The 27,201-nt window shown below is 46.3% G+C and overlaps 2 protein-coding genes across 7 annotated transcripts; one reads left to right on the top strand and one right to left on the bottom strand.

Annotated features, from left to right (window-relative positions):
* Positions 1 to 1,603: 1,603 nt before the first annotated feature.
* Syx1A (syntaxin 1A) lies at positions 1,604 to 24,639 on the top strand. Of its 5 annotated transcripts, none has more exons than XR_012998308.1 (10): positions 1,604 to 1,845; positions 6,339 to 6,425; positions 7,391 to 7,490; positions 12,470 to 12,544; positions 13,185 to 13,367; positions 13,456 to 13,529; positions 14,284 to 14,421; positions 14,511 to 14,621; positions 17,155 to 18,548; positions 18,698 to 20,794. XR_012998308.1 is itself a non-coding variant. In XM_031979573.2 (10 exons), exons 1-9 carry the CDS (start codon positions 1,813 to 1,815, stop codon positions 18,533 to 18,535), a joined length of 882 nt encoding a protein of 293 aa, XP_031835433.1. In that variant the 5' UTR covers positions 1,604 to 1,812; the 3' UTR covers positions 18,536 to 18,548; positions 18,698 to 20,794. The 5 variants fall into 5 exon arrangements, 2 of the variants coding, with proteins under 2 accessions (XP_031835433.1, XP_076222546.1); XM_031979573.2 differs by having other exon boundaries at positions 18,455 to 18,548; XR_004235217.2 differs by lacking the exon at positions 18,698 to 20,794 and having other exon boundaries at positions 13,185 to 13,393; positions 18,455 to 18,498.
* Positions 23,979 to 27,188, bottom strand: LOC116428188 (uncharacterized). 2 transcript variants are annotated; one of them, XM_031979508.2, is made up of 7 exons: positions 27,022 to 27,188; positions 26,591 to 26,841; positions 26,046 to 26,168; positions 25,913 to 25,968; positions 25,775 to 25,853; positions 25,578 to 25,706; positions 23,979 to 24,880 (listed from the first exon to the last, which is right to left on the bottom strand). In XM_031979508.2, the coding sequence occupies exons 1-7, from the start codon at positions 27,104 to 27,106 to the stop codon at positions 24,653 to 24,655; spliced, it is 951 nt and encodes a 316-aa protein (XP_031835368.2). In that variant the 5' UTR covers positions 27,107 to 27,188; the 3' UTR covers positions 23,979 to 24,652. The 2 variants fall into 2 exon arrangements, with proteins under 2 accessions (XP_031835368.2, XP_076222545.1); XM_076366430.1 differs by having other exon boundaries at positions 26,591 to 26,890; positions 27,022 to 27,171.
* Positions 27,189 to 27,201: the final 13 nt, after the last annotated feature.

The raw sequence follows: 27,201 nt of genomic DNA, 5'->3' as shown, positions 1-27,201 counted from the left end.
CACATTTTACGTTCAAGCCTGACGCGTCAAATTATATATTAAAAAATTAAACATTTATTATGCGTTTGAAATGAACATTTACCGTATTTTACATGTTAGAATGAGAGAGATAGAAATTGCTCATAGCGCCATTTACGGCTAAACGTTCAGACGATTCAAAGATGCGTGGCATATCGCAATTATTTGATAATGTCAATAAAGAGTATATTTAAAATTCTTCTTTTTCCTGTAAAAAAAACTACAGAAAGAAATCATTAAAGAAGCTCGTGGAAATAAAATAAAATTACTCCATCGGTTTCCAGTCACAATGATTTTCTATCCGTTTCTTTAATTTGTAGCACAACTATCACAAAATTATAAATGATGGTCCCATCTTGTGATGAGATGGTGGTATTAATGGATCAGTAGTTCGATGGTTTCGCCGTCGATGTCGCCACTGTTGTTTTATACCGCATGACTCATTATGGCATAGGAAAATGGAAAATGAAACCGAATTAGCTACATTTAACGATCATTAACAGATAGTGTTCATTGCAAGCATATTTTATGAGAAGTTTGACGTTGCCGAAAAGATATCGAATAATAGTATGCGTCGTTTTTCGTGTTTCACATTACACAATTTAAACCACATTAAAATCCGCTTTATGGCGCGGGTGATTAAAAAGAAAGTTTGAATATTTTCAGCGTTTCCTTAGGTTTCGAGTATTTAATTAAGGAAAGGATCAACGATATTCGATATTTGACGGTTGACGTTTGACGTTTGACGTTTGATGTTTGACGTTTGACGTTTGACGTCTGCTGTCGGATGTATTTTCATTGCTTAGGAACGCATTAATTTGGATATTTGATATTTGACGTTTGATGTCTATTATTTGCTGTTTGACGTTTGACATCGGATGTCTGCTGTCTGATGTGTTGACGTTTGAGGTTTGACGTTGACGTTTGATGTTTGACGTTTGACGTTTGACGTTTGACCGCTTGACCGTTTGAAGTTCGACGTTTGACCGTGTGACCGTTTGAAATTTGACTTCGGACATTTGATGTTTAAGTTTTGACATTTGACATTTGATATTTGATATTTGACGTTTAATATTTGATATTTGATATTTGTTGGTTGATGTTTTATGTTTGATGTTTGATGTTTGTTGGTTGATGTTTGATGTTTGATGTTTCATGTTTGATGTTTGATATTTGATATTTCTTGGTTGATGTTTGATGTTTGATGTTTGATGTTTGATGTTTGACGTTTGACGTTTTATGTTTGACGTTTGACGTTTGACGTTTGACGTTTGACGTTTGATGTTTGATGTTTGATGTTTGATGTTTGATGTTTGATGTTTGACGTCTGATGTTTTTACGTTTGACGTTTGACATTTGACGTTCATCGTCCGATATTACATGAATTGTTTTCGCAAAAGTACCCAGTACATACACATAACAGTACGAACATTAAACCGACGTCTATACAATACACACAATTTTAATTCAATCGCGAAAGAACAAGCATTAAAAAAGCATTTAAATCTGATGCGAGCGTTAAATCGACGGCGAGGGCGGCGAAGAAAAATAGTGCCGGTCCTGAGCCGAGTTGACGTCAGCGGCGCATGCGCGCCACAGTGGACGGCACTGCAGAAGCAGGCGAGTTCGCGAGTATATCGATTTTACGATCGTGTCTCTCGCCGCTAGTGCGTCCGTTTCCTTTAGTTTTTAGTGGTCGTGCTCGTCGTACATGGAGAAAATTGTGAATGGGATTAGTCGCTAGTCGTTTCGCTTCGTACATCCGCTGACTCGCAACAGTTCGTCAACCTCGCCATGACCAAGGATAGATTAGCAGCCCTCGTCGCGGTGAGTTTGAAGCAGCTACGTTTAATTTAGCAAAGAATTAAGCCGCTCCGCCGAACATTCGAACCGCGGATCAGTGAGATTTCACAGCGGGCCAGCGTAAACCAGTGAGAGTCAACGAGACAGCGAGCGAGCGAACGAGCGAACGAGCTAACCAGCCAGTCAGCTAGTCTGCTAGCTAGCTAGCTAGCTTAGCCAGCCTGCCAGCCCGTTAACGCTCTCTCCCTCCTTCTCGCCCTCTCTCTTTCCACCTCGGTCTCTGTCTCTTTCCTTCTCTGGCTCGCCATCTGCGTTTTTCCTCGTCTCGTTAAGTCGCGCGCTTTCTCTGTCAACCGTCGGAAATACGTCTCTAACGTTACTCGAATCCTTTCCCATGAGTCTCGTGTCCTATGCCCCATCTACATCCCATACCCTATGCTCTATCCCATTCTCCTTCAAACCTAGAGTCAAAGACAGTCTCTCCAGAATTCCAGAGCCTCAGAACCTCCCTACAGAAGTCTAGAGCTCTCAAACTCAATCCCTGATTTCTCTCGAAACTCGCATTGACAAAATCGTGCACGACACGCGTGCGGCTGACGGCCGTCCCAGTCGGTGCAGTCGGACGAATCTTCGCCCGAGCGTCTGACATCCGTGGAATCGATGCCGGAACGGGGAAACGGTGACACCGGGAAACTGGGAAACAACGGGAAAAGGCGTTCCCGAGGTGTTACCAGTTCCTCTAACCGTCATCCGTTCGCTAGCCGATTCAATGGACAATGAATATATTCTCTCAACGGATAAAGAGTATTTCTAATTAGTCAAGCTGAATGCAGAGAACGCGAAGATAAGGGGACAGATAAATAGACGAATGGATAGAAAATAGGAGAATACGTGTGCCCGTGGATAGATGGAGTGTCGGTGTTAAGGAGTGGGGCGGGGGCGGGGGGACACAGTGGTGGCTCCTGTGGCTGACAGGTGTTTGCCGATATATGTTTTTCGTCATCGTTTATTTCCCAACGATGAGAGAATCGCAGCGGCGCGGCGCGTCGCGGCTCGTCTCGGCTCGGCTCGGCTCGGCACCGGCACGGTTCCGTTCCGAGAAAGATTCGTTCCCCGGAACGCGGCCGAGTCGCAGCGAATTCGAAAACACGGTCTAAAACACGCGTCCCGGTTGCCGATGACTCATAGGCGTTGACTGACACTTACGGGAAGCGTACATTATCTGGGCGTATCTGACCGCGCGGTGCGCATCCGCCATCAATTACTCGTTCATTTTTATCGACTTCCCGCGTTCCGTGGATCAATTAGACAGGCCTTGTTTCGTACCGTTCCATCTGATTTCGTTCCACCCAGCTCTCCGTCTCCGTGCCTTTAACCCCTGACCCGGCTGCAATCATGGCGAAACCTTGGGAACAATTTCTTACTGGACGCGACTCTCGCTTGACAGTCGGTTTTCAACCCTTTGCACTCCGAAGTTTCTCGCTAGAAATATTTCATTCTCTGATGAGATGACGATATTTTGTGAAATTCGACGAGAAATTCACGCGAATTGACGGACAATATTTTACGTCAATGTTTCTCAGATTGATGCGTTATGTGGAGTACAATATTAACCTTTTGCACTCAGTCACTTGATTTCCTACAGTGGAGCTATAAAGTTTGATATTTAATATTATACTTCATATAATGCATCTGAGAAATATTGACGCAAAATAGCTTTGTCAATTCGCGTGAATTTCTCGTCGAGTTGGTTTCAGAAAATATCGTCATCTCATCAGAAAATGTTGAAATATTTCTAGTGGAAAACTTCCGAGTGCAAAGGGTTAAATGTCAAACTTTATAGCTTCACTGTAGCTATTCAAGTGGTTGAGAGTCACCTCCCGAGTGCAAAGAGTTAATATTATTATTCAATATTATTGACTAGCATTCCGTATCTCGTCCCATCTCGATCCGACTCATCGAATCGAAACCTCGAATCGAATTCTCGGAATCAGTCGCTACGAGCAATTTGAATCTGGACCGCAACCACCCCCCCCCCCTCGTCTCTCGGGACATTTCGAAAAATTCTAACTGGTTCCGAACTCCCCAGCCAACTTTCGACCATCCAAACCACGATTCGACTCGGATTCCCCACACAGTTGCAACGCACGATGCATTTGAAGTGGTTACATGGAAACGCGTCGATCCGCGTCGCGCGCACTCGCCAATCGGTCGAATATTTAACCCTTAGCACTCCACCTGATTTTCTAATTTCTTAGAAATTTCTAATTTTCTTAGTCCTCGTGATGAATATGAAAAAATATAACATTCCTTAGATTTTTGTCCTTAGGAAAATTCGCGTGTGCAAATGCAATCATGTTTCTTCACTTTTGATCACCGAAATGTTTAATTAAATAAAATTATTATATAAAAATGTATAAAATTAAAATTTTATTTTTTAAATTTATGTTTAATAATAATAAAATTATTAAATAAAATGTTTAATAATATAGTGTCGTAGAGCCTACAGAGTGCAAAGGGTTAATCACGCTTAACACGTTGAATGCCGCACGATTTCATGGTGGAAAATACACAAAATGGGAAAAATCAAATATTAAATCATTCGATTGAATAGCATTACTATAATTGCACGTTCATCTACCTGAATGTTACCTCATTAGGTCGCATTATTTATAATATAGAAATATTTTCGAATAATCATCGTTTAATTGAGCGAACTGAAGTAAGTCGATTTGATTGTGGCATTCAACATGTTGAAATAGCGTTTCACCGAAATTTCGTTTCCTGTTTTTCACTGTAGCACTCGCGTTGTTTTTGTGTCTCCCCCCACCGCGTCCTTTCTCCGAGTCAGGAAGATATAACGTGGCGCCTCGAACGATTCGAGTGAATTTCGAGCGTGACAGGCGAGAAGCCTGAATATAGGAAAAAAGATGGGGAAGTCGGACGAGAAGTCGAAGACCGAAACGATCGGTTTCAGCGGACGTTCGACGGCGTCTCGGTGGCGAGGGGATTTTGTTGAGGTCGGCGTTTTGCTGGCAGCTGGGTAGGTACACAACGAAATAGACTGGTACGACGGAAGAAGGAAAGTAGGTGGGTTAAGGAGGCGGGAACAAAGCCTGAGAAGAGGTCGACAATGAGACTGGATAGAGCGATGTTCGTTGGACCGATTAACGTCGGCTCGACGACGAACTCGATCGATCGTCGAGAGTCGTTCGGGAATCGATCGATTCGAGGGAACTCGCGTGTCGATGGCTGAAGCTGCTCTTCCGCGTGGACGAAGATCCGTGGTTATAGCACAGTTGAAACGTTTCGATGGTTCACAGGGACCACGGGAAAAGGGGACGTTTCGAACGAGCTACTCGTGTCCGGCGCGAACGCGAGTCTACGCACGACATCGATTTGCCGTACCGCCGTGTTACCGTGTTACCGTGTCACCGTGTCACCGTGCCATGCGAGATTTCCGATTCCAATCGGTTCTCGCGTTGATCGCTGGCCCGGCGATCGAGGCTGGAACGGCCCCGTCTCGAATCGATCTCGAATCGGACGCGATGCGATACGTCGACGTACCGGCGTTAACCTCTTGCGTTAAGTGCCACGAGATATTTTTATTTGAAAATTGTCGATGGGGTTTTGTGAATATAGTCTAGTGGCATAGATGATTTTGAGATGGATCTGATGGAAGGAAATTATTGATAAGTAGTTTGTTTATATATTGTTTAACCCTTTGAATTCTGTAGGTTCCAATATTGCTCTAGTTGTAATATTAAATATTTTAATGAATCAAAGAAACTACCCTAAAATTATTAGATTTTCTGTTGTTGATTATTAGATTTTTATTATAAGATCGAAGGAATGTTATAGCATTTTTCATTTTCGCTAGGGATACCATAAAAATACTATAATATTCGAATACTCGTTTTCTCAAACCGAACTAACCTAAATTCAGAAATATAAATTTTGTACTAAGGAAAATAAAAGGAAAGAATGTTATAGCATTTTTCATTTTCGCTAGGAATATTATAAAAATTAGTTGCAGTTGCTGATAGATTATAAAACAACCTGGAGTGATAAGGGTTAAAATAGGTGAAAATGATGAATGCGAAACTTTTTGAGTGTCTAAATCAGTTCCAGCGCAAGAGGTTAAAGTCGATGCAGAAATCGATAATCGACAGGGGTGAGTGTACTGGTAGATCGATTGATTGGGTTGGGGAATTCTGTGGTGGTTTAATTTTTTAATTCCTGATGTTTTTGATTGAGAATTTATTGTTCGTTGGTGTAGTTGTATGAAACTAATGAAAAGTATAAAATTGTGAAGTACACCTCTTGTCTCTGTGATGATGCTCTGCTGGAAATAAAATGATCTCAGAGGTGTAGGCATATTCGTATGTTTGGCACACGGTCTGTGTCGTTACGCGCGAACTACGATTATCCCTTTCTTCGGGTGCAACGCGACGCATCGTTAATAAAAGAATTGTGAGCGAATGCCGTTGAGTAATGAGACGTTTCTTCGGTTTCAGGCCCAGTCGGACGATGATGACGTGGCGGACGACGTATCCGTCAACGTTGGGGGTCAAGATGATTTCATGACGGAATTCTTCGCGGAGGTAAGCGCGAATTATACATTCATTTCCTGTTTCATCTTATTCCACTCTACTTTACCTTACTCTACTCTACGCTACTCTACCTTACTCTACCTTACTCTACCTTACTCTACCTTATTCTACTCTACGCTACTCTACCTTACTCTACCTTACTCTATTCTACGCTACTCTACTCTATTCTACTCTACGCTACTCTACTCTATTCTACTCTACGCTACTCTACCTTAAACTACTCTCCTCTACTCTATACAGTTGTACTCTATCTTATACTACTCCATTCCATTCTGTTATACTGTTCTATTCTATTCTACGCTACTCTACTCTATTCTACTCTACGCTACTCTACCTTAAACTACTCTCCTCTACTCTATACAGTTGTACTCTATCTTATACTACTCCATTCCATTCTGTTATACTGTTCTATTCTATTCTATTCTATTCTATTCTATTCTATTCTATTCTATTCTATTCTATTCTATTCTATTCTATTCTATTCCACTCTACTCTATCCTACCCTATCCAATTCTATACGCAATACGAACGTACGATCCAGGGCGGACGTCCTTTGTCTCAGCCTTCTTCGTTACCGTTTCTTCTTCTTTTGCACGGTTCACCCTTTTCAGCGGAATACCGTTGTTCTCGCAACGCGACGGATCACCCCTCATCGAAATCGATGTTGATCACAATGCAGCAAGGATTCCATGAAATGAGTTGAACGCGTCCGATCGATCCGATCGATCGGTCCGGCGATCGTCTGACCCATGTACCCCGATGGTCTCGGACCGAATGTCCGTGTTCTCCAACGTAGAGGACACCCTGATAATTTTCTCCTTCGATCGAATCAGCCGATTGCGAGATGTCGATCGAGTTTTCGACACCGTAGACGTTATCGCGACGCGTTCTTCCGTTCGCCACCGAGCGAGCCGCTCGACGGTGTATCCGTTTAATGTCTGTTCGTTTTGATCCAGGTGGAGGAGATCCGTGAAATGATAGACAGGATTCAGACGAACGTCGAAGATGTCAAGAAAAAACACAGTGCCATCTTGTCGGCGCCACAGACCGACGAAAGTGAGTTTGCCAGCTATTCCATTCACGTTTATCCATCTTTGTTCGATCGATCGACCACATCGATCCGTCGTTGCGACGGGAAAAGCGTCCGTTTCGAACGATATTCTCTGGTTCGCCGTTTGTAACGCGACGCGCTTCCTCGGGTTCTCATTTCTTCGCCTTCATTTCTCGCCTCTTCTCTGTTTCTTTGCATTCTCGTTCATTTTATTCGTTTCTCTTCTTGTTTTTTCCTTTTTCTTGCGCGCGATATACTTAGGGAAAAAGAGTTACGATCGGGACGTTTGGATCGCGAGAGTGAAGAGAACCTTCATCAGGAGAGAGAGACGGGCCAGTCGAGAAATCGGGCAAACCAGGGTAGAAGACCAGAAAAGGAATACTAGACGCGAACCTCGGAGGATGGGACGCCTGTAATCAACGTAACACCGGTTGCTCTCGCGATCAAGTTCGCGGTCATCCTGCAACCCTTCGTCACAGGTTATAACCGAGAGCGCAGCGGTGCAGTACGTGTCACTTTTGATCGTGTCTCGACGAGGATAACTCTCCGAAACGATGCCACTCTTCCGGCAACTGTCCGTTCATCGTCCGCCATGATAGCCTCCAACCTCGCTAGTAACGAAGGATTCCTTTCTCTCTTTTTCTTTCTCTTTCTATCGTCATTTTTCTTTTTCTCTCTCCTCTCTCCTTCTCTGTTTCTCTCCTCTCGAGGACAATCGCCGTCGATCTCCGTCGAAAACCCGTGTTCCCTCGACTCGTTTCGATGTCCCCTCGGTACACCGTTCCCCGCGATTGCTTTTCGTCGTTGCCCGACCGAAGCTCGTCGGAGTCTAAGAAGTTACAAGTCGGAGGAGAAATTCAAAGTTATCGGAAAGGGGTAACGCGTCCGCTCAAAGTCTCTCCCGTCGAACGACTCGGAGGAGGTCTGGCGAAGAGATCGATGCAGCTCCGTTCCTCGGCAGAAGAATATTCGAGCGGGGACTTCGTCGGAACGACGTCCTCATTCTCGTCGTAGCTTCTACTCCGTCCGTTTTATCCGTGGAATTTTCGAGCGACGCCGTTGCTCGTGATGACGTCTCGACGACGAGGCGTCGCGGAAGTTTAATGGCACGCAGGTGTCGTTTCGCGTATCACGGCTACGTCGAAACGACACGACAGGTTCGAGTTGCCGGCGTGTAGGTGTAGGTGTAGGTGTAGGTGTAGGTGTGGATGTAGGTGGTAGGTAACGCGGATCGATTTCGTTGTTCGGCGTTGCTGTCCCTCGTCCCCCGTACTACGCGCCGCGTCTCGTGTGCCGCGTACGGCGGTGCCCGCTTAAATTTCACTAAACTCGGGAGCCAGCGGCGACATTCTCGCGGGCAGGGCACAGTCTGTTGACTCGAGCACGACTCGACGAGGCGAGAGGACAGATACGAGCGAGATGGACGCAGTGACGCTCGGGACTCGATAGTTCGAAGCTATACCGCGACTGACGAGGAGAGGTTGCGACGAGTGAATCATCGATCTCGATGAAACTTGTCTTAATGAATGTGGAACAGGCAAGCCTGTCGGACATTTTCAGTGCTCTATATTCGAACAGGATATTCAATATTCAGTTGTTCCCTAATTTCAGGAGACTAGAATACTTCGCTGTATCAACAGTTTCGAGATCATTCGGAAAATCACATTTTCGGGGCGTTCACTTTTCGTCATCCCACTGGTGTGACTGTTTCCTTTCTTTCCATTGTATTCGATCTCTATCCTCGGCTACTGACTTCGTCGAACTCGAGAGTCTGATGATAAAGCGTGGACGAGTCTCGGACATTTAACACGTTAAGCGCCGTGTCAGTCACCGGTGACTGGCGCTTCTGAATGACTGGGAAACAATCGTAACGTACAAGACAACCGATGCGAAATGAACATGTTTAATAACCCGACTAAGTTGATAATCACTCAAACATTCTTCAATTCCTGCTTTTCTTTGCTACAAAAGGAAAACGCTACGGGGAAACGCTTAACATTTTCGCGGCGCTTGGCGTGTTAACGCTTTGAACTCTGTAGGCTCCAATATTGCACCAGGAATAATATTAAATATTTCAATGAATCTTAAAGAAACTACTCTACAATTATTAGATTCTCCACACATCCAAATTTTGCACTGAGAAGGAAAATAAAAGATCTAAGAAATGTTATAGCATTCTTCATTTTCGCTAGGGATACTATAAAAATTAATTGCAGTCGCTGATAAATTACAAAACCATTTGGAGTTCTAAGGGTTAAGATTCATTGAAATATTTAATATTATAAGTAGTGCAATATTGGAGCCTACAGAGTTCAAAGGGTGAGATGTTTGATGGTTCAGTAGCTTAGCAGTAGCTAGTTCTCATGGTATAGGAACATGGACTGATTCGTATTAAGACGAAGGTGTAGCAAAGTAATTAATATCTGATTGTTATAAGATTCCTTCGGTCTTTTATTTTCCTTCTTAGTAGGAAATTTGGATGTGCGGAAAATCTAATTTTAGGGTAGTTTCATTAAAATTCATTAAAATACTTAATATTATAACTGCTGCAATATTGGAGCCTACAGAGTTCAAAAGGTTAAGATGCCTCTTCTGTTTGAAACTATCTTTCGCCGCCTTCCTTCGTACTCGCCCGCGCCAACCGGCGCTGCGATAAATATACGGCCGGCAGAGTGTTAATCGTACGGATTTCATTGAAATTTAAGCGGGCACCGTGCCACGTGCGACCACAGTGCGACGCGACCGACGGATGCGCGGCTGGTCATCAATGAAATCGAGTCGAACCGATCCGAGGGTTCGTATACCGAGGCGACGCTGTCCTATATCGAACGAGACCGTTCCGGGGCTGAAAACGCGGTGGGGGCTCGATCGAATTCGATTCGAGCGTACCTCGAGTGCGACGAGGTCTTGAGAGCGAGCCTTAAAACTAGGTCTGGCACGTATCCACCCTATATTAACCCAATTCCATTGAGCATCCTCGACGCGTGCCCCACCCTCGTTCACGAATCCTTGCACCCTCGCACCCTTGAACCCTTGAACCGTTGCACCGCTATACCGCTCGCGGCTCGTTGGACATCGAGCGCCGGGCGTTGGGCGTTGGGCGTTGGGCGATGGGCGTTGGGCGTCGAGTGTTGAACGTTCGGCGCGGGGCGTCGAGCGTTGGGCCCGCGCGAATCGCGGATAGAGCGGGTCGCGCGGATGGCGCCCGTTCAACGAACTCGTCCGACTTAACGAGCGGATGTATTCTTCGCCGCGAGAAGCTACGTTCTATCGTTCGCTTTCGTCGTATAGACGAACGATAGCCGACGATGGACGACGTTGCCGCTTGGAATGTCGCTAATACGTTCCCCGAATTTTAACCCTTTGCACTCGGAGGTTTTTCGGTAGAAATATTTGAACATTAGCTGATGAGGTAAAGACGATATTTTTTGAAAGTAGTTTAACAGTAATTCATAGATAAATTAAGGAACAAAGGTATTTTATTGAAATATTTCACATTGCAATACAAAGTTTACGTTAAAGTAGTGAATATTCGGCTTCATGGTTTTGCTGCATCGAATCAAGTGACTGAGAGTCACCTTTCGAGTGCAAAGGGTTAACCTTTTAGCTACTATACGCCACTATAGTGGCTCTCGTGTATGTCATCTTTTAGTTACTGTGCGCCACTATAGTAGCTTTCGTGTATGTCATCTTTTAGCTACTATATGCCACTATAGTGGCTTTCGTGTGTATAATTTTTTTTAGCTACTATATGGTACTATAGTAGCTTTCGTGTATGTCATCTTTTAGCTACTATATTCCACTATAGTTGCTTTCGAGTATATCATCTTCTAGCAACTATACGTCATTATAGTGGCTTTTGTGTATATCATCTTTTAGCTACTGTACATCACTATAGTAGCTTTCGTGTGTATCATTTTTTTTAGCTACTATATAGTACTATAGTAGCTCTCGTGTATGTCATCTTTTAGCTACTATACGTCACTATAGTAGCTCTCGTGTATACTATTCTTTTAACGGTACGCCACTATAGTGGCACAATTCTTTCAGTCGTCGATAGCTAAGCACAACATAATCTAATCTAACGTAATTACCCAGGAAATCCTATCAATCCAAATCGCAGAGCTACATTTATGATACGCAGACCGCGCTGAACCATGTCGTACAAAGGTACAATAGGTTGGCGGCTGGTCCCGTAGCTAAAAGGTTAAGGGATCGCAAGTTCCGATACGCTTGTTCACGGCGACAACGGGGGAGCTGGGATAGAGTAAATTAGACTTCGCGTAACGCTTAACGGTTCAGTTTGACGGTTAACTGCAGGATCTAATTAAATCGTCGTGATTTATATTCAACCGAGATATGCGATTCGATGGAAACCTTCCGATACGGGCTCTTATTCTTCTTCGCGGAGGGATTCCTTTGAATGTCGGGACGGGACTCCTTGCGATGCTTGCGAAGACTAAGGAGGGAGATTTGCAGGGATAGTTTGGGGAAAAGTGGAAATAGCTATGGATTAGGAATGGAGATTTTAGAAATGATGTACTCGGTTCGTCGTTAACACTAAAACTACCGAGCATTTAATACGATTAATATGCAATTCCTATAAAAATTGTAACAGTAGATTATTTTCAGTTTCTTCAGACACTCGTTATAGCATTGAAATGAAACTATTTATTTTCAAAATTTCGCGTCGTTGATTTCCTCTAATCTTCCTAGATTTTACCTTCGTTTCCACCCTAATTTTAATTTCTCCCTTCGTTCCCATATCATTGTTTGCTTCGCCATCCGTCGAATCGATTCGCGAAAATGTTCGTATCAGAACCAAACGATGGTTCCGCGGTCGGTTCCTGGAGCAGAGGAAGGCACGTCGAGGAAGGTGAAGGTTTGTGGGTAGAGGCACCTGCCGCGTTATTTTCGGGATTTTACAACGTGGCACACGATTCCGTTCGGCGACGAATAAATGATCGATTCTTGTGTGTTGCAGAGGTTAAAATGGAATTGGAAGACCTCATGTCGGATATTAAGAAGACAGCCAACAAAGTCAGGGCCAAGTTGAAGGGTAAGCGATCAGGGCAGCGACGCGACGCACAGTGCGGCCAATCGGCCGTTTTCTGAAAACTCGGTAACTTAAATAATACGAGCGATAGAAAAATACGCTTCAGACGAAAGCTGTGAGGTATAGAGCTAAACATATGCTGGTTATATTTTTTTCTAACATTATGGGGATATGATTTTCAGTGACAATGGACACTTTTCGATTCCAACGCGATGTAAATAGAGAAACCGGATTGATTCGCAGAGAATCGGTATTTTTCAAATGAAATTCATTCTGTATAATCAAGGACTACTTTGCGACATATTGGTGACTTTGAATATTCGTTATATTTTTTTCTCACATTATGGGGATATTATGATTTTCAGTGACAATGGACACTTTTCGATTCCAACGCGATGTAAATAGAGAAACCGGATTGATTCGCAGAGAATCGGTATTTTTCAAATGAAATTCATTCTGTATAACCAGAGACTAATTAGCGACATATTGGTGACCTTGAACATTCGTTATGCGAATAGTCGAATTTCGGGGTTTCGTCCACAGGCGTCCGCACCGTGCGACGGTTCGTCGCTGTCCGTTTGTTTCGATCGTTGCGCGCTGGGGGCCGGGCAATGACTAAAGAGATTTGATTTTCGGTGTTCAGTGATAGAGCAAAATATCGAGCAGGAGGAGCACACGAACAAATCCTCGGCGGACTTGAGGATACGCAAGACACAGCACTCGACGCTGTCTAGAAAGTTCGTCGAGGTAATGACGGAGTACAATCGGACGCAAACCGATTACAGAGAACGATGCAAGGGAAGGATACAGCGACAGTTGGAAATCAGTAAGCGTGGTTCTTCGGCTAATCACGTAAGCGTCGACCTCATCTTAACGATCTATTATCTTTAACCGATCGATTTCGCCGCTTGCAGCGGGAAGGACGACTACCAACGAGGAGCTCGAGGAAATGTTGGAACAGGGGAATCCGGCTGTGTTCACGCAAGGGGTGAGACTTACTTTTGCGCGTGCGGTGACAGTAACCCTTTGCACTATGAACCTCTTTTGCATTTTCTCCTTGAGGACTCTTTATTATTATATTATCTTTAGAATGCATTTGAAAGGATAGTTTGTAGAGAACAAACGATTCTTACAAATAATATTGAAAGTAATAGAACCTATTTGAAAAATATCTTGACAAAGAATCACATCTGTGAATCTATTTGAAAAATATTTTGACAAAGAATCACACCTGTTAATAAAACTGATGTCGAGTCAAAGGGTTAACACTAGAACTAACGTTTAATACGATTAGTATGGAATTCCTATAAAAATTGTAACAATAGATTATTTTCAGTTTCTTCAGACATTCATTATCACTAGGTTTACGGGCATTTATTGTACACTTCATTCTATTATTCCTAAAAGAATCGATGCTCGTTTATTTAAATTGTGGAAACTGGAAATTTAATAGTAGGTAATTAGGGTACATATCAGTGTGATCGCATCAATGAAAATCAGTGTAAACATTTACAAAATAATATTTCTAAAATTCAATATGCGTCAATTTCACGCGTTCCGTAAACCTAGTGTCATAGTACTCAAATGAAACTATTTTCAAAATCATTTCGAATATTCGATGCTTCGAAGATATCAATAACTGCTAACCAAAAATCAGTCATTTCGACTGGTACAGTAGTTCTATCGTTAAACTCAAAGTCAAAGTCGAAACCCAGAATCACCTGACCCCGCGTTCTCCGCAGATCATCATGGAAACGCAACAAGCGAAACAAACCCTTGCCGACATCGAAGCCCGCCACGCCGACATCATTAAACTGGAGAACTCGATCAGAGAACTCCACGATATGTTCATGGACATGGCCATGCTGGTGGAAAGTCAGGTAAGGCTTCACGCGCTATTTCCGGAAATCCTCTCGAACCGGCGCGCAGCGTTCGTTTGGCAATCGGAACTAATGCCTCCCACTTTCAGGGCGAGATGATAGATCGCATAGAGTACCACGTGGAGCACGCGGTCGACTACGTGCAGACTGCGACGCAGGATACCAAAAAAGCACTCAAGTATCAAAGCAAAGCCCGACGGGTGAGTCTACCCCCTATTTCGCGTGGATCCATTCGTGTTCCGTTTGCGTCCAATCGCTCCTCTCCCGTTACCCCGTTCGCCCAACATTTATCAGCTGACGGTGTTCCATACACCGTACAGCGAATGATCCTTCAACCCAGACTTCCATTCGTCGATCACCGATTCCCTATTACTTTCGCCGTATCGTTCAATAGTTTCTATGCTTTCTCGTATCTCCATCTCCTTTTCTTTGTTTCTCTTTCTCTGGCTCTCTCTGTTTCTGGTTTCCCTGGTTTATATGTGTGCGCTGCGTATCGTCGTTACTTACAAGACTAACTGTTAACCCGATGATTCGATGCGAGAGCGACGGTGTTGCTTTCAGCCGTACCTTTAGCGAGAATTCGACCGTTTCTCCGATCGAATCTCTACTCGCATATATGTATCATATATGTACGTACATATGAATCACGTATATACGGTGGTGCGGGTACACGTGCACGGTGTTAATATATTACCCCTGGTGTATTTCTCGCGATTCCCTCGCAAACGCGTGGTCTATACTGTATATATTTTATATATCTATATATATATCTCTTCTCAACCTCCCCTTCTATTTGTACGTTCATACCGGTACACGCATCGTCGTATATACGTATGTGTCTCTCTACTTGTGTGTCGCTCTGTCCTCTTGAACATGAGTGTGCTAATTATTGTGCCTCTTCTGTCCCTGAACTGTTCGTCCCTGTTCGTAATTACTAAAAGTCTGCGTATCGCTAACCTACGCTCTCTAACACGCGTTCTCGATTTCGGTTGTGGCGCGCGACCGATCGAGAACCACGACTACTGCTGTTTCCGCTTGAGATCAGTGTGGCGCGGGACGCTACTAACAATTGCGCGGGGTGCGGTTGCGGCGGGGTTCTGCTTGATACGCGGTGTGTTTACTTCTCTCGACCCATACACGTCTACATAACACCTACATCCGTTTTATACATGTATATACTACTTATCAATATGTATGCGCGAACGTGCGCGTGCATCGGGTGATGGCTGCATCGTTCACCTGTATGGTGTATCGTCGATGGTTAACTTCGTGAATCGCTGGTGGCGATCCCAACGATCGCCGTTGCGTTCTCGCTCGAGTCGTTTCCATTGGAACTCTGGGATCTAGTTTACAGCGTCCATCTCTCCTCGTTTCTCTTCCTCGACTCACGTCGTCCCCTGTTGCTCGACACGATCCAACGGATCGGGATCGTACTTAGACACCGGTGAAGTCTGTGCACAGTTGTTAACCCTCTGCACTCTAACAATTTGTCACTGGAAATGTTCAATTTATTTTTGTGAGATACAGATGGCATTTTTTAAACTAACTTAACGAGGAAGCTATTCACAAAATCTATTCACTTTGTGAAACTGAGGAACAAAGCTATTTTATTCCAATATTTCTCGAATTGGTGAGTTACAAGGTGCAATATTAACCCTCTGTACTCCAAGAATTTGTCACTGGAAATGTTCAATTTATTTTTGTAAGATGTAGATGGCATTTTTTAAACTAACTTAACGAGGAAGCTATTCACAGAATCTATTCACTTTGTGAAACTGAGGAACAAAGCTATTTATTCCAATATTTTTCGTTAAATATAAAATATAAAATATAAAATATTAAATATTAAACACTAAACATAAAATGTAAGATATAAAATCTAAAATATGAAACATAAAATATAAAATATAAAAGGCATAGCTGTCGCGTAACCCAAACGCCCGAGTGAAGTCGCGAAAGGAGTCGAGCCGGCAAGGTAAACGAATCGATCCCCGATCCGCGGTCAGTTATCGCGCTATCGGCACGCGACGCGAAAACCACGCAGAAGATGCCGTACAAGTTGTTTCGCCTATTCGTCCCTTAATCGCGTTTCTTTACGTTTCCCTCGTTTCCGACTCGATCCGGTATCTTCCGGTCTGCTCCCGTTAAAGGTAAAATCGTTCTACAACGTCGTCGGACGTGAAATAAAATCACGTGACGCGAAGTAAATACACGGAGCGTGCATGTAAGTTTCAGTGTTCCGTCGCCGCGAACTTCCGCGAGGCAAGTGGTCAGCTCGAAAAGTGCCCATCCAGTTGCACGCGCGCGCATCGAGTATAAATAAACATTCGCTTATCTTTTTCTATCTATCTGTTCCACTCTCTCCGTCTATCCGCTCCCCTCTCTTTCTCGTTTCTCTCTGCCTGTCTGCCTTTCTATCCGTCTGTTTGTACAACCACTTGTTCGCTCATTGTCCGTTGTTTGTCCACTCGTTGTTCTTCTTGACTGTGCAAGCATATCGATATCTCGTGTCCCGCTTTTGATCGAATCGTCGCAAACTGTGTATTCGAGTTTCCTTTGAATTTCCGGGTGTTTTTGTAACGCTTTCCACGTATCGATCAAAACTCGATCGATTCGTCTTTGTCGTCGTCGTCGTCGTCGTCGTCATCGTCGTCGTCGTCGTCGTCGTCGCCGTCGTTTCGAGGATTATTCCGGCGATCTCTCATACGCATCGTCTTGCTTTTTTGTCCACAGAAAATGATCTTCATCATAATCTGCTTGTTAATATTGGCCGTGATATTAATCTCCATAATAATAGCGAGTGTTCCTAGAAGAAATTGAGAGCGCGGTATTGGGTGGGAGGATGCGGGGAACGTTCGTCGTGGGAACCGAATAAAACGACTCTGCCGTGACCCTCGCAACCCTAAACCGCGACGCTAAAGGTCGCCGCGACGAGGGAAACGAACGGATAGAGAGTTGCGATACGATACGATACGATATGATAAAATAGGATAGGATACAGTATAGGATAGGCTATCGTAGAGTAAGGTAGACTAGGATGGAATTAGAGTAGACGAAGAATAGGTCGACGACGTTCCTGGAGGACGTTCATATACGCGCGAGCTCGTCGGTCGGCGGAGGTCAGCCGGAGAGAAATCGGCCGCATCGACCGGCTGTCCTCCGTTCGTCTAGTCTCCGACTCGCAGCCAGCAATTCGCGCGTCGACGATCATTCGTCAGTCGCGACCGGCCGTTCCGTTTCATCGACGCTCTCCCAGTTGGTTTCGGTGTAACGTCCCGTTCTCGATCAGCGTCACCGTCGCGTCCCATCGTCGACACGGTATCGCGTCCCTTCTTTCTCGTCTCCCCGCGTTTCCAAGGTTCTCTCGAGAACCGGCCGGAAAGAGGACACGCGGTGCCGAGGAATCAATTACCAGATCATTTCTCGCGTTCTCGTCCGCTCCACCGTCGTTCCGAGAACCGTCCGAGATCCGGAAGTTCCACGAAGACGGTCTCTTCGAGGATAGCTACCTCCAGCGCCGGATATTCGCGAGGCCGAATCGTTCGTTCCACGTTCCTCAAGGAGACACGCTGTCAACGTTCCTCGCGTTCGCGGTCTCGTTCGAAACACGTGTCGCGATTCGAACGAGAAAGCTCCGTGATTCGTCCGGGACAGCGGGGAGCCGACCGCCGAACCGATCGCGACCGCGGACAACGATGGTACCGCGATCGACCGCTCGACGGTTGCAATTCCGCTCGTAACGCCTATTGTGTAAATAACTGCATTTGTATAGAACAGGCAATACAATGTTTACGATTACGAACGGCAGTGTTGTGATTGCGATCGCGCCGCGCCGAGAGCGAGCGTTCCGAGTTAGGCGACCGAGAAAAGGGACAGAGTTCAGCGGAGGCAACAGAGGCACACACACGAGCGGCGCACACGAGAGGCATCGGAGAAGGAGCCGTGTCGCACGGAGAGGATATCGGAGATTCGCGTCGCGAGCACTCTTATAATCGATCATTGTGTTTTTGCCGCCCGATGACGCCGAGCGCAGAAGAAGATCATGATCATGATATGCCTCGCCATACTCGTCGTCGTTGTGGCCACCACCGTCGGTGGATACTTTGGACTGTGAACGTCGCAACCAGGTATCTCCTTATCAGCATTCTGTCTAGAGGGTGAAGTCCCGAATGAAAGCGATAGGGCGTGCGTGCGTGCGTGCGTGCGTGCGTGCGGACAGGGGACGGCGCGCGTGGCGGACGCGCCAGAGATTACACCGTTGTCGTTTGTGTTTCAGAACAGTCCGAAGGCGCCGCCGTCGTGCGTAGAAGCGCGAGCGTGAACCACCGGCAGCGTCTCAAGCCAGACGAAGCGGACCGAAACACGGGACACCTCTTCGACGCCGTTCCTGAATCGAACCGTCGCCGTGGACCGCGCGGTCGGCGTCGGAAGCGTCGACCGTCCCGTCGACGGCTGTCGCTTCTCGTTTCTCCCTCGATCGTCGTCGTCCGGTCTCGCGAACCGACGCGCGCGTCGCGACCGCCGAACGCCGGGACGAGAAGAGCGGACCGCGAACCATCGTCATCGCCTTCGCTGCCAGCGTCATCTCTATCGCCATCTCTGTCGCCATCCTCATCGACGTCGTCCGTCGTAGCTGCGCCGAAAGCGATTCCGTCTCGTTCGATCTCCAGCGAATCCCCAACGCGACAGCGAGTAGCATCGTCAGTTTCATTCCGTTCCGCGATCGTCGATACTCCGGTGGACGGAGTGTCCCGTCCACCTAGACCGCTAGTCGTTCCTTTCCCTGTTACGCATCGTCGACGGATTCGGCTGGAACCGACGCAGATGCGACACGACGCACCGCCGCGACGGGGGAGGACCGCCCTCGAACCGTGTCCCCTCGGTCGGCCGCTCGATCGTCGTTCTCTCGCGGTCGCGCGGAAGCGACTCCGCCGAGGTCGCCCGGCCTATCGACGCGGATCGAACGGCGGTCGAAGCGACTGCTCGTGTCCGAGTCGCGAGCCGTCACGCGGCGATCCGATCGTCTCGAACCCGCGGCTCGACGCGTTTCGTATCGCGACCGATTCTGGATTCCGCGTTCTGTCATTCTATCTTTCTATCTTTCTCTTGTTCTATTATTCCCTTTCTCTCTTTGTCTCTTTCCGTGTTTCCCCTGTCCCGACTCCTGTTCCCTCCTTCCGTGTTTCTCTCGTTCTCCGTTTCCATTCGAGCTATCCGAGTCCATACTCTCCGAAATTAAAACTGTAATCGAGCTTGGAAATTAGCGTTTTGCGATCCTGAGGATTCCGGACGGGCGTCGGTGTAGTCGACGGATTCGCGTGCGTACGCTACACGTCGTACGATTCGAAGCGTACAACGTCGGTCCCGATCGTTCGGGGGATTCGCGGCGGCGCGTCCGCGCGGATAGGCTTCTTTCGGGAATTTCGGAACCACCGGGACGACCAATTTTCAATCGCTTCGCAGTGTTAACGTTTCGATCCTCCTTCGAGGTCTGGAACGCGACGGAGCTTCGTCGGTTCGCCGCGGCGCGGGACGTTGCCCAGACTTTCTTCTCCGCGTCGTGTATCTAGCATGGATATTGATAACGGCGTTTCAATTCCCTGGCTGTCCAGCGCGTTTCTCGAGGATGCGCCGAGTGGTTCGACGCTACGACGATGCAAAAAGACAACGACGACGACGACGATCCACGACGAGGACAAGGACCGTTGGAACGTCGAATAGACGAACCGTTTGTTTCGGTCGCTTCAGAATTTCGACGGAACCCGTTTCGCTGATCGTAAAAGGAATTCGTTGGAAGTCGAGATCGGTGTCTCGACGAGGTTACACGTATTCTCTTCGGAACGATCGCGGACCGGTTTCTCGCCGCGAACGAGAGAGATACCGGAAGAGGATAACGAACGCGACGCGGCTCGAAATCGAACGCGCGAAGAGGTAAAGGGTGGGGGGAGGGGTGGGGCGGTGTCTATAAAGCTGCAGCAATAATATAATATAGGTGTTATGGGGAAATAATTAACGGTAATGCAAACGTCGACGATTAATATCTGGGTCGTACCGATATACCGTGCGTACGCGAATGAAAAATGTATACATACGAATGTAAGTACACACGATACGCGTATATATATACGTATACGTTCCCGCGACGGTGATATCGTCTGCGCGGCGGACGTATACGTGTATACATGTACATATCGGATATACGTATATACATGTAGAGATATACGTATGGATATGTACGCATACACATATATCTATACAAGGTACTTCCAAAGTACCATCCGACACGCATGTAAAACACCGTGTGACACGAGCGAAGGGGGAAACAACGGAGGCGTACGCGTACACACACGGGATACAATGTGGGGGGGGGGGGGGGGGGGGGGAGTGGGACACGCGCATGCACACGTACCACAGGAAGACACACGCGTGCACACGTACACGAGTAAAAAAAAAAAGAAAAAGAAAAATGAAAACATTCACGCGTTACATGTATATATGAAATAGTTAGTCGGCACAGTCGAAAAGAGTAATATATTAACGATAATAATTTATTATTCGCGACGCCTGTTGCTCGTGAACTATCAATTAACTACTAATCGCTTTTCGAGCAGAGAACGAGCGACGTTCGTGTTAATGTTTTGTTGATTATATTATATGAACGTTGAGGTACCTATATTTAAAAGATTATGGGTTAATGTTTGAGGAGGGAGGAGAGAAAAAATGATATAACGATAAAGAAATTTTCCGCCGCACACAACCGGTCGCCCGACGCGAGCACGCGCTCCGCACGCGCATCGTTCGCTCGGCCGAGTTCGCGTGTCTCCACGCCCGGGGTTGGCGCCGAGCGACGCGCGGACGCGTGCTGGCGGCGGCGACGTTTATCGTAACGATTAACGATTAACGATTAACGATTAATGATAGAGACGAATTAGCGGAAGGAAAGTACGACGCGTTAACGATCACGAGGACGAAGAGGACGATACTAATATAATGATAACGACAACTATCGATACTTAAAAATCACTTTGCATTGTACAGAGGCATAATAATTGTTAGTCTATAGATAGTTACGTTGCCACGATCTATTTACTTCATTGATTCGTTACGATTAACGACGAAGTTTACGTGTAATCCCTCTGCGAACAGTCAATCAGATAGCGCCGGTGATCAACGGTGTCCCCGGTTTTCGATCTCTCACGTCCGATTCGGCGATCGATGACGATCGTGAACGACCGAGCTCCGTGCGTCGCGTTTCCTCGCCTGACGACGATCTCGTTCCTGCACCGATTCCTCGTTGCACTCATTCTTCACGCTGTACTCCATTCCGTTTCTCACGGAAATTGCATGGTTCTTATCTTTCCTCCCTCTCTCTCTCTCTTTCTCTGCGTGTACGATCATCGAAGATCCTGACGGTTCCAAAGTCGCTTCAGTCGTTCCGTTAACACGTTAAATGCCGCACTTAGAGCAAAACACAAAATGGAAAAAGTGTAATATTGAATCACTCGATTGAATTGCATTATTGCCGCACGTTCGTATAACTGGATGTCACGTTAAATAGCATTATTTACAATATAGAAACGCTTTCGAATAATCATCATTTAATTGGGCGAGCTATGGTAACTATGGCATTCAGCGTGTTAACAGGAGAACCGTCGAAAGGGAAGGTCGCGAAGGACGCGTGTAATCTTTCTTTCTTGAACGTTCCATCCCCGTCACTGCGACGTTTTGTCCCCATAGCGAATTTCACGATAGGAATTGAAAAATCGAACCGCGCTCTCTCATCATCGAATAAGACTCGCCGAATCGTATCATTCGACGGAGCACCTTGCCACTCGCGGTACTCGATTTGGCCTAAGAACGAACGAGACGCCTCGATCGCGACACCTTCGATCTCTCACGTCCGATCGGTCGTTGCCTACACCTTTCACGCCCCTCTCCGGCCCTAGTTCCGTCCTCTGCTCGCGATTCGCTTCTCCGTTCTGATCTCGCGCTCCTTCGAATTTTCCAATTGTATCGCTTATTCAAAACGATCGATCCGTGTGCATATATAAGAGAGAGAAAGAGAGAGAGAGAGAGAGGTCGATAAAGTAGAAACGAGAAAATGGGGAACCGCGGTGAGCGGAGCCGGAAGTAACGGGATCGAAAGACGCGGACAACGAGGAGGACGAAGGAGTTTAGGGAGGACTCGAGTATCGCGACGAAGCAGAGGGAACGCTTTAGAGACCTTGAACCGCGACGAAGCGTCGAGAACGTAGACTCTACCGGTCGCGTCGCATCGGTGCAATTATTACTTCGAGAGACTATTTCAATAACCTTATGAGTGTCAATTCCACTTTCAAACGTAAATCGTAAGTTTGCGAATGTTTTGAGACAAAAGAACAAACGAACAAAAATAATAAAGAGCGATCGAATGGAATCAGTGGTTGAGTAGAGTAAAGCGTGTAAGGGGGGGGGGGGGGGGGGGGGGGGGGGGGACGATAACGTCGGCGTGCCTCGTAGCCGACGCGCGGTAAAGTGAGATTACTATAAATAAATTAATGTTACCGAGGGGGCGGTAATGGCGGAGAAGGATACCGGGAACCGCAGTTCGAACGGAGGTGGGAACAGGAACACGTCGATCTTGCAGGAATACGGTAAGAACGATCGATTACGAGGAAACGTGCGTGCCTGCGTGTACGATCGAATGTTTCTTTTCCAAGTACTCGAGAGGGAGACGGCGACTCCACGAGAAATACCGAGGAAACCGGAAGTTGCGGTGGAACGTCAGCGAACGGGAGAGAGCGATCGTTCGCGTGATTTCCGTTGGTTGACGTCGCACAGCCTCCGCTCGTCACTTTTTCTCACCACCCTCTCCCTCTCCCTCTTTTCTGTCTTTCCCCTGACGCCCCCGACAGAAGCAAGATCGTCTCCGGAACGTCGCACGATTATATTAACGATTATTATCATCGTCATCACCATGATCGCTTATTATCGATAATCTGTTGGCGACGATGTTGACAATAACCATAGGGGACTCGGCGTGTTGTAATCTACGAACTCCTCGAAATGTGAATGGGAAGGTTCTGAGACGAGTCTGGTACACGTGGGCGGGAGGGGGAGAGGCCGAGGAGGAGACAGCGACGACCACGACGGTGACGGTGACGATGACGATGACGATAAAGCGAACCGAAAGCAAAACCGAGCATCGTCGCGATAGAAGGAATTATAGAAAATTCTGTTTCGAGTGTAGACGCGAACGTGTGCGTTGATGGTCATTGAATTGCGAGCGAATCCCGGGGATTCAATATTATAGGAAAAAATGGCGATACGGGAGATAAAGAAATAAAAAAAAGATAAAGAGATAAGAACGTAAGGGAAGAGCATCGAATCCCCGTGATCGGACGAAGAATTCGCGAAGAAACGTTCGATCCGTCTGCGGAAGTTGGGATCGGTATTCGACGGAGCACAGCGGACGACTATACGGGTACTTTGCTTTCGGCGCGCTGACCGCCGATTTTCCATCGCGATTACACGCGAGTCAAATTGAATCTGTAGCAATCCACCGAGAGAGAGAAGGATGTAAGTCGAGCGTTTTACTGTATAAGTATATACATACATTATCGTGTATATATATATATAGTGTTCCACGTTTAACGACTTTACGCCATTGAGTAGACGAGTAGAACGATTTTACATTAACGAAACACGGTAGCGTTTAATCGTCTTACCCTAATTTTATATATCGTCGAAGGTACGTATCCGCAGAAAAATAACGATTTTAGTCAGCACTACGAATCGAGTTACCCGTACATCATGTAGACGACGAAAGTCCGCAAGCAAAGAGAATTTAAAAAACCCACACGATGTTCAATGTATTTAACGATCTTCTCTCGAAAAAGGAACAATATACGAGAATATATATATATATACATATATATATATATATATGACGCGAGAGTGAAAGGAGTTTGCGCGTTCCATTCATTCATTCGTCTCCTCCGCCCCCGTACCGACGCATCGGGAAGGAATCGCGCAACGAACAGCAGGGGTTGCTCTCGAGACGCCGAGCGGCTTCCGCTTTTCAGAGGCTTCTTTATTGTTACAGGCGTCGACGGTTAAACCGTAGGTCGCGGTTGCGAGTCCGACGGGAACGAGGTACCTTCAATCAGGACAAGGAGAAATAAATATAGTATACAATGACTGGTAAAACGGTGAATAAAAGAACGGAGATTGAGATCGGTAAGCCGGCAGCTTAACGCGGGTAACGCGCGTAGCCCGCGTCGGTATCCGCCGGGCACAGGTTCGAGTCCAGGACGTCGCTGACGATTCTGGCTGGACGAATCAGACCGTAATCGTACTGTCCGTCTCTCGGTATATCCTCTGGCCCTTTCAGCGCGTACTTCCGGATGAAGCCTTTTATCGTTTCCGGGTCCGTGTACGCCATGGTCAGTCGACATCCCCAGGCGACCAACGCAAACGGCTATAAAATCGGATATAAACGTTTATCTGTGAATCGGTTGAATTCGATTCGGTAGAGTGCGCTACTGACATGATCACGGTGGCTTAACCCTTTGCGGACGGGTGTCAACATTTTGCTGACATCAAACTTTCTTTGAATACTAAGTAAAGATTGAACTATTCAAACAGGAAATTAGCATATAGTTTACTTATCCTGTTATTTAACTATTCGACGTGTAACTTGACAGGATCTGCAAAAGGTTTTGTATAGTTTGAAGAATCTCCAACCTTTACTGCAACCTCTACCTGTTTTAACAATTTTCCTATATTTATTTGTAGTATCACAATTGTACCATTTAAAGGTAGCATTTCAACGACTCCCAAATATTCTTGAATAAACAAATAGAGCGTAATGTTAAGCTGTAATTGAATGAACTGACGTCGACGTGAACCTCAAAGTGAGAAATCAAGAGCACTTCGTCTGCAAAGGGTTAAGTGCTTCAATGAACTCATAAATGAATTCATTTAAGACTGAGTTATTCGCTGTCTTCGTCTAAGCGAAGATGGTCCAATCTATTTTCATGCAAAGGTTGGCCAGCTCTGGTGTAGCTGAATCCTCTTGCTGTTGAGCTACAAGTCGGCTGGGATCATGTCAGTAACGCACTGCAACTATATGCAGAATTCCAGTATCAGCGATGGCTCCGTATGGAGATACTTACTCGTTCGCTGCTCAACAAGTTGTACGGAGTTATAACATGGCGGCGCAGGCACTCGGTGACCAACCTCTTGAATCGTTTCACCTCCAACGGATTCGCACATGGATGATAGAGCGCGACAATAGCGCCGTGCTACGCAGAAACAAAATGAAATGTAGATTCGATTCGACCGGGTTGGACTCAGAGAGGACCATGCATACCTCCAGACTGTGCAGCCACCTCTGCCTCGGCAGGAATTTGTATTCCCCATAAATGGGCCAAAGTGGTCTGTGCGATCCGCTGAAATGAGATGGAATGATAGAAGACCATGTCCAAAGGAAGTCACCAGTGATACTTACTACAATGGAATGTCGTCGTCGTACTCTATCTTTTCATTCATGCACTTGTGCAAAGCCTGAAACGATTGAAACCACCAATTAGGACAGGTGACGGTGGTTAGGTAGATTTTATAGGAGGAACGGTTACCCTTACCACATAATTCTTGGGTATGTGCTCGCAGTATTCAGTGGGGAATGTTTTTCTGTCTGGTTGGAACTTGTGCTGGTAGCATGTGTAGACGGTCGGTGAACCGGTCCAGTCCACGGTCAGGTTCGTCTAACATCCATTGGAAAAAAGATATCTGTAAAGCAGCAGTTTCCAACCTGGGAAGCGCGGACTATTGCCAGGGGAGACGCCACAGTTTTTAATAAAACATTAATTATAGTTCCTGTTACTCAAAGCGTGTCTATATTATTGTATCTATTAACCCTTTCCACTCGACAATTCTATTCATTACATTCATTATTTCCTGACAAAGTATCAACAACCTTATTTACAACTTCCATAAAGGAACATCTATAAATTATGGGGCAGAACTGTTTTACCTGTTTCATGTTAATACATTATTCAATATTTTATCCTGAGTTTTTCATTTCATAATCTTGCTGCGTTTGATGGAATGACAACTGGCATAGTAGAATAAAGATTGGAAACCGCTGCAGCAAAGAGAAAATTGCGCGGGAACGGTAAGCGAGTACCTTGGCGTCGTCGCAGTCCGGCGACGGATAGCCCATCGTCACGCCGTGCAAGACAGCACGGTCAAGGAACGATTCCTTGCTCTCCAGAGGAATCTTCGGGAAAATCTTCGGCGGCGGAATGGGTTCGTCCGGTCTATCCGGCATCCATCGTCCGTGCCAGCTGTCGCCGGATCCGTTGCCGTCCGCGTTCCTCCGGTTTTCCCCGTTCAGCCGGTCGAACAGCTCGTACGGTCGCAAGAGCCGCGAATCCTCTGCAACGGGTCCACGGCCGGTCCATCGGGTCCGTTAGCAATAAGGTGTCTAGGCGCGTTTCCTAGGTTAGGAAACGGTACGTAGCCGTGCCGCGGAAGCGGTCGGTGAGGTGTACGCGTCGCGAGCATCTCCGAATAGATGGAAACTCGGGAGTACCGTGGAAAATGCGTGCCACTTACCTTTCTGGTAATAACGATCGTCCAAAAATTGCCTCTCGGCGACGCACTCGCAGACGAGAAGTATCAGCGCGGTTATCGTGTTCATTCTTCCGAGCGGTTTTGTATAGTGTTTTCCGAATGACAACACGCTTCTCGGCGCGAGGAGTGGCGTTCGGCCGTCAACGTCATGGAACCTACAGC

The sequence above is a fragment of the Nomia melanderi genome, chromosome 4 (assembly GCF_051020985.1).
Source record: "Nomia melanderi isolate GNS246 chromosome 4, iyNomMela1, whole genome shotgun sequence".
Lineage (NCBI taxonomy): Eukaryota > Metazoa > Arthropoda > Insecta > Hymenoptera > Halictidae > Nomia > Nomia melanderi.
Note: the sequence above shows the minus strand (reverse complement) of the source record. Positions and strands in the feature narration are given on the sequence as shown.